The sequence below is a fragment of the Salvia miltiorrhiza genome, chromosome 1, assembly GCF_028751815.1.
Source record: "Salvia miltiorrhiza cultivar Shanhuang (shh) chromosome 1, IMPLAD_Smil_shh, whole genome shotgun sequence".
Taxonomy (NCBI): Eukaryota; Viridiplantae; Streptophyta; class Magnoliopsida; order Lamiales; family Lamiaceae; genus Salvia; species Salvia miltiorrhiza.
The window spans coordinates 5,485,512-5,493,481 of record NC_080387.1 but is presented as its reverse complement, the minus strand read 5'-3'; the positions used below and the strand labels follow the sequence as shown (position 1 = coordinate 5,493,481).

Genomic DNA, 7,970 nt, shown 5'->3' with positions numbered 1-7,970 from the left:
CAGCGCGGCTTTCAACTTCTCAAAGGAGACGCGGCATTCGTCGGTGAAGACAAACTTCACATCCTTCTCTAGTAAAGCACAAAGTGGCTTGGACAGTTTGGAGAAGTCTTTGACTAGCGCCTGTAAAATCCTGCATGCCCAAGAAAGCTCCGCACTGATTTCACAGAAGTAGGAGGCGGCAACTTTTCAATGGCCACGATCTTAGCACGATCCACCTCCAATCCTTGGGCAGAGACCCTATGCCCCAAAACAATGCCCTCACGGACCATGAAGTGGCACTTTTCCCAATTGAGTACGAGTGCCGTCTCCTCACAACGCTGCAATACTTGAGCAAGATTGTCCAAACAATTATCAAAGGAAGATCCAAAGACAGAGAAATCGTCCATAAATACCTCCATGATATTTTCAATCAGCCCATGGAAAATCGCCATCATGCAGCACTGGAAAGTGGCAGGAGCATTGCAAAGACCAAAAGAAATCCTCCTAAAAGCAAAGATGCCATAGGGACAAGTAAACGCGGTCTTATGCTGATCCTCCGGGGCTATCATTATTTGATTGTAGCCTGAGTACCCATCCAAGAAGCAGTAATACTCATATCCTGCCAATCGGTCAAGCATCTGATCAATAAACGGCAAAGGAAAGTGATCCTTACGTGTGGCTGCATTCAAAGCTCGGTAATCAATGCACACGCGCCATCCTGTGACTAGCCTCGTTGCTATGAGCTCATCTCTCTCATCCTTAATCACAGTCATGCCTCCCTTTTTAGAGACAACTTGCGTCGGGCTCACTCACTCACTATCAGAGATGGCATAAATAATGTCGGCATCCAACCACTTCAGCACCTCTTTTCTCACCACTTCTTGCATAGCCGGATTCAAACGTCTCTGCGGCTGCACCTTAGGCTTGTATTCCTGCTCCAATAAAATACGATGCATGCAAATAGAAGGACTAATTCCTTTGATGTCAGAAATAGACCATCCTATAGCAGACTTGTATTTCCTTAAAACTCGCATCAACTTCTCCAACTCCAACGTAGATAGATAGGCAGATACAATAACAGGAAAAGTTTCATTGTCACCCAAAAATTGGTACTTCAAATGCTCAGGAAGCGGTTTCAGCTCAAGTTTGGGTGTAGCTGCTGCTCTGGGTGATTCCGCTGGCGTAGGTGACTCCTCTGGCCTGGCTGACTCCTCTGGCTTGGCTGACTCCTCTGGCTTGGCTGATTCCTCTGGCTCAGGGAATTCTTTTTCCACCGACTTTCTTCCCCCATCAACAGGTTTGTGAATATCCATGTAAGGCACAGGATCGATGGGATGTTTCTCTACAGCCTCCAACTCAGCAATGTATTCCAAAATCTCATCACATGCATCATCGAGCTCAGAGTATGGGTATAAGGACCGTGTGATGCACTCCTCCAAGGGATCGTCTACAACCGCAGGGGAATTTATCACCGATTCCATCATGTTGCACTCATCCGGCTGCAACTCGGCTGGTTTTCTCATAGCGTCATAGATAGATAGAGTCAATTTTTCATCATTGACTTTAAATGTGAGATCTCCATCCTGTACATCAATTAGGGCACGGCCGGTAGCTAGGAATGGACGCCCCAAAATCAATGGAGTATTCTTGTCCTCCGGCATGTCCGAGACTACAAAATCTGCAGGAAAAATAAACTGCTCTACCTGCACTAGTACATCCTCCACAACTCCCTTGGGATATGTGATGGAGCGATCTGCCATCTGTAATGCAATAGATGTATGCTTGATATCTCCAATCTCCAACCGGTTGAAAATAGAGAGAGGCATCAAATTGATGCTTGCCCCTAAATCACAAAGAACGCGGGAGAAGTTCTGCCCTCCAATTACACAAGCTATTGTAAAGCTGCCAGGGTCCTTTTGCTTCAATGGTAGTTTCCTTTGTAGCACTGCACTGCATTTCTCGGAAAGATTGATCGTTTCATATTTCCCCAACTTCCGCTTGTTGGAGACTGCATCCTTGAGGAACTTGGCATAGCCTGGCATATCTCTCAAAGCATCAAGTAAAGGAATGTTGATGTGAAGCTTTGAAAACATCTCCATGAACTTGGCTAATTTCTGGTCCATCTTCGGCTTTGCCAGGCTATTCGGGAAGGGTGCTACAGGCTTGTACTCTGGCCTAGGAAACGTAGGAGTTGGAACCGGCTCCTTAACAGCAGAAGAGCTCGAATCCTTCTTAGGGAGAGGCGTCTGTTTCGCTACAAGCTCCTCCAAGTCATCATCGTCGTCCTCCACTACTTTGCCTTTTCCCTTGTCATTCCGCTGCTCCGAACGATCTCGCTGTTCTGCAGAGGAATGGTGATTCCTCTGCTCTGTATGATTCCTCTGCTCTGCATGATTTTGATATTGAGTTCCGCTCCTTAGATGAATTGCATTACACTGATTTTTAGGATTGATCTCAGTGTTGCTAGGAAAGTGGCCCGGCTTGTGCTGTGCAGCTGCTTGGTTGGCCATCTGACCAACTTGATTTTCTAACATCTGCACCTGCTTAGAAAGTGCTGACACATTTTGCTCCATGCTGAACATTTTGGTTCCTAAGTTTGCCGAGTTTGTCTCCATTCTGGTGACCTTCACCAATACTTGCTTCATCATTTCCTCCATTGAATCTTTCTTTGGCTCATTGATTACTCCCCCACTAGAAACAGAAAATCCTGGTGGAGGTTGCAAAGCATTGCTGGGATTTGAATAGGAAATTTTGTATGATTCCTATTATTTGGATGATACGGGGGATTTCCACCCTGATGTCCCTGATAGTTTGGCCTATGGTATTGGTACTGCCGCTGGACAAAATTAGCATCTTCAGACTGTGCCACATCGGATAAAATCGGCTGCTGAGGGATTTTGGCTAGCAGTGCTTTTCTCTCCAACTCATACTGCTTTTGAAGAGCTTCGTATTTCTCTTTAAAATCATCTCTCTCCTCGTTTACAGCTGCAATTCTTCTCGTAGAATTTCTGTCATTCAGCCATTGATAACTGTTGGAGGCCATCTCTTCTATCACACGATAAGCCTCCTTTGTATTTCTATGGAGAAGACATCCACCTGCAGTAGCATCCACCATACTTTTTGTCTGACCAGTCAAACCATTATAAAAGTGAATGATTTGCTGATCCTCCGTGAAACCATGTTATGGACAGTTCCTGAGCAGCTCACAAAATCTTTCCCAGGCATCATGAATGGTCTCATCTCCTAGCTGGGAAAAGTGAGAAATCTCTGCAATGATTTTCTGAGCTTTAGAAGCAGGAAAGTATTTTGCCAGGAAAGCTCTACACAAATCCTCCCATCCAGTAATAGCACCTCTGTCCAAACTCTTGAACCACTCCTTTGCTCTGTCTCTGAGAGAGAATCCAAACATCTTCATTCTGATGGCATCAGGTGGCACTCCATTCTGCTTAATAGTGTCACAGATATCTAGAAACTGGGTAATGTGAGCATGCGGATTTTCAGAAGCCGCTCCACTAAACTGTTCAGCTTGCACCATGTTTATCAATCCCGGCTTTAGCTCAAACGTGTTAGCCTGCACAGTTGGTCCCCATCTCCCTCCTTGAAATTGATCAACCCGAGGCTGATACATGTGATTCAGTGGTGGCTCTGGTGGAGGAGCCCGGTTGCGCTCTCTCTCTTCATCTAGCTGCCTCTGAAGGTGTGTCACGGCTCGCACAAGAGTTTCAAGGTCCATGTTATTCTGTTGCTCTGCCATTGCTTGCTTCTTTTTTTCGTGGTTATCTCTTTTGTACTGCTTATTAAGATTGCGCAAAGTCTTGTTAATTTCAGGGTCAAACTCAAAAAGAGGATTATCGTGAGATCTTGTGTTCATACGCAACCTACAGAAACACACTTTAAAAAATTAGAACAAAAATAAAAACAAATAAAAACCTGAAGTACTATAAAGTCCTATCGAAAATATTAAAGCAATTTCTTATCAAATCCCCGGCAATGGCGCCAAAAAGTTGATCACTAAATTATTAGCACAAAATACCGCAACTAACACGGTGTAATTGTAGCACAAAAATAGTAACCAGATATCGTATCCACAGGGATTGACACAACGAAACGACTTTATCTATCTCCTAAACAGACTATAATAGTAGACAGGTAAACAAAAGTAGAAGATTCAATTATCTTAAACTAAAACACAAATAAAAAATTAAAGTACGTAGGAGAAAAATCAAATATTAAAAGCAACTGATCCTAGGGTAGTAAATTCATTAATTAAATCTATGCAATAAATCTATTAATCCTATGTACCAATTTAATCCAGTTATGATGAGAGATCACTTAATTAATCAATTACTCTCGCTAGAGCAGCAACGATAGTAGATTAGTAAATTATCTATCTCCGTTAGGTCTCAAGAAAATCTACTAACTCCCAATAGCTCATAAGAATAGCTCCTTATAATCCACCTATCTCCGCTAGGTCTCAAGGTTAAAATCATATCATACATTCCTAAATCCGCTAAACAGTTATCTCCGCTAGGTCTCAAACCGAATAGCTAAACATGCAAACTATTGATCAGATAATTCACAAGAAATTAAGCACCAGGAATTATGAATCATAAACTGGAAGGCACAAAGGTATTAACAAATAAATCACATAAATTCAATCAACTATTTACAAACCCTAGAATCAGCTAAAGGAAACTAGCCAGACATGCTTAAATAAAACATAAACATAATTAAATAGAATGCAATTGTAAAAACTGAATTATATAAAAACCGAATGAAAAACGATTGTAGCGCTTGAATCTTCAATCTTGATCCAAGCCTTGAAAACTAGAAAACAATAAAAATATAAAGCTAAAAACTAAAGTATGAATGCTTGGGTTCAGGGGGTTGGTGCTCTCTTCGAATAGGTCAAAAGAGAACCTATTTATAGATTTCAGATTTCCTTCGGATCACCATGGAAGTTGCCATGCAAAGTGGAATTCTAAAGGTAATATAATCGTGTGAAATAAGGTAACTCTCCAGCTGGATGTGCGCTTCTGGAAAATACTCCCACTCGTGCTAAATTCGCAGTTCTCGCCAGAGGAATGGATGTCACCAGAGTAACGGGTCACGCCAGAGGATTAGATGATTTCTCTGACCTTGCCAGAGAAATGGTTTGCCAGCAGAATGATGATCTCTCTGGCATTCGCCAGAGGAATAGGTGATATCTCTGGTACTTCGTCAGCGGAATGGGTCACCAGCGGAATGTCTTCCGCTCTGGCTTTCTTCAGAGGAATGGTGACTCCTCTGAAATTGAGGACTTGACTTCTCTGACTAGCGACTTCTCTGACATGTTGATTTCTCTGGCGAAGTGATTTCTCTGGCGATTCCTCTGCACTGGAGACTTGATTCCTCTGACTCCAGTGCAATGGTGATTTCTCTGCTCTGGAGATGTCGGTTCCTCTGGAAAACGCCAGATTCATCCAAAACTGCATTCTTCCATCTCGAGAGCCTAAATCTCCTGCAAAGCATAAAATACACCATAAACGCACCAAATTCCAGAAGATTATCTTTAAACACGCACGTATAAACCCTCAAAAATAGAGTAAATTAAGCATAAATCACTTGGCCTCTTTGTATTCCGCGTGGTATCGGGCCCGGAAGCGCTCCAGGCTCTCATATCCCTCATTTTTAGTCCTCTCCAGCTCTGAAGCCAGGGAGGCATTCTCCACCTCCAGCTGCTCAACCTGGGCCCGCAGCACGGCCATATCCTTATCAGCCTGGCTGAAGCACTCCCCCAGGACCGTGACCTCCTGGTCACGCTTCGCCTGTGCATCATTTTCCTTATTTAAATCCTTCTCCAATGTATCGTAATCATCGATACACTGGATTGCCTCACCTATTTGTGACTCCAGCTGTAGGGAATCAATGGGCAAATGTCAGAGCAGAGGAATTAAAAGGCGAGCATAAAACATCACCAGGGTAAGAGTAAATGCAGGGTACCTGAGTCCACAATTGGCCAATGCTGCTGGCCAACTTCGCCCTCTTCATTTTGGAAGCTGCCTCCCGATCCTTGGGATGAATCTGGGTAAGCAGCTTTCGAACAAAGTCTCGTCCCTTCATGGACGAGACGGGCTTGGAAGTGGAGACCTCTGACGCCTCTGCAGTAAGGGCCAAAAGATTGCCCTCTTCGGCATCTGCGGGAGTGGTCTCTGCTTCATCTGCCGGCTCCTCTTCCACCACCAGTGTACTCCCCTTTTGCAGAGCCTCTTTCCTTCTCATCTCCCCAAGAGACATCAAGGTACCCTTCCTCTTCTTTCTTGTAAATGCAGGGGTAGGGATGTCCTAGGTCTTCTCCGGTGCAGGAGCATTCTCGGAGATATCCATCACGGGGATACTACCCCCAAAAATAGCAGACCCCCCCTCTGCCCTGTGAGAACTACCCCCAGAGCCGCCAGCCCTCTGCTGATTCGGGCTAAACATCGCCAGTACCTCCATGGATTTTCCCTTGCCCGGAGGAAGGCTTCGAGTGGGGGTGGTCACTTCTGCGACGTCGGTCACTATCCGAGAGGTGTCCACTTCAGAGCCAGCAGGCTGCTCTAACGTGTCCGCCCTGGAGCTGGCATCTCCAGAACCGCGTCCCCCGGGACCAGAGGAACAGTCGGCAGATAGAATCGATCGACATTTTTGCCTCCACGACATGCCTTCAGATAAACAATGCTACATCATCAAAATCAGAGTAGTGCCAATACATATATTTATTATCACATGACATTACCTATAGCTGTGCGTGGATACAGAGGGAATAAGTCATTGGCTGCTAGAGCCGAGTTGCTCTCGGTGAGCTGTTTGCAGAGGAAGGGCTCTTCCCTATTAAGGGCATTAAGGTTGGCTATCACCCCCAGATCAAAATCGTCGGGGGTTCCTTGGGAAGCGGGCTTATGTTTGGTACGAATATCATGCCACTTTAGCTCTTGGGCATCGTACTGGCGCCAAGTACCAGTGGCGGTTACCACATAGCAGTAATAGGGCAGGAAGCCCTTATCATAGGAGTTCAGGGAGCTGAGAAAGGTGGTGGGGCACGTTTTGCGGGCGGCGAAGCTATACAGGGGACCACCCTGTAATCTCAGGAATTGGGTCTGAAGGAATAGTTTTTTGGTGTCTTCGACACCGTGAGATCTACACAAAATGTGGAAACAGAATAATCTCCGAAGGGCGGAGGGGGCTACTTGATAGAAGGGAATCTGGAAATAATTACAAACTTCTACTAAGAGTGGAGGGGGGGAAGTCTTAGTCCGACGTCAATCTGGGCCTGCCATACGGCCACGGTATTCATCTTCATTTTACGGAATGGCTCTAAAGACTTGGTCTGCGGTTTGAACCTCAGGCCAGCAGGGTTTCTACAGTTTTCGGCCATCTTATTCATGTCCGTGACATCTAGCCTGGATGGGGGAATAGGTTTAGGCATTTTAGGAGGAGGTGAGGAAGATTCAAGGGAGGCCGGAGGGTCTTGAGGATCCCGGGGATTGGAAGAGGAGGGTGGAAAGGCCGAAGGATTTTGTGGATTCAGGGGATCGGGAGAGGAAGGAGGAGAAGCCGGAGGAGTGGGGGTAGGAGAAGGGGAAAAAATAGGGCAGTCGACGGATGAAGACGCCATGGAAGATTATAGCCTAGGGTTTACAAGCTCTGAATGAGAGCACCAATAGACTCAACACAACTAACCCACGCCAAACACAAGTACCAGGGAGAGGGGATCTAGGATTTACCTAAGTCTGCGGTAGAAACTGAAGAAGATAAATCGCAAGGTATACGCCAGAATTGGGGAAAGAAGGCCATCGAAAACAATGGGAGTAGTTGAAGCATACGAAGCAAGAACGAAGAAAATGAAAAGTGAAAATTGAGTTTGAATCCACTTATAATTAACCTACGCGGGCAACAACAAAGTAGCGGGATGAATGACACGTAGCATTGAGGGGTGAATCGACGGTTGAGAATTTCTACGAAAAAACGAA

At 45.2% G+C, this 7,970-nt stretch overlaps 1 protein-coding gene and 1 non-coding gene across 2 annotated transcripts; one reads left to right on the top strand and one right to left on the bottom strand.

Moving 5' to 3' along the window:
* Positions 1-522: 522 nt before the first annotated feature.
* Positions 523-1,739, bottom strand: LOC131007876 (uncharacterized). The gene is made up of 2 exons (XM_057934808.1): positions 1,258-1,739; positions 523-562 (listed from the first exon to the last, which is right to left on the bottom strand). Exons 1-2 carry the CDS (start codon positions 1,737-1,739, stop codon positions 523-525), a joined length of 522 nt encoding a protein of 173 aa, XP_057790791.1.
* Positions 1,740-3,152: 1,413 nt separating this feature from the next.
* LOC131007364 (small nucleolar RNA R71) lies at positions 3,153-3,259 on the top strand. Its single transcript, XR_009096067.1, has one exon. It is a non-coding gene; the product is annotated as a small nucleolar RNA R71 (small nucleolar RNA).
* Positions 3,260-7,970: the final 4,711 nt, after the last annotated feature.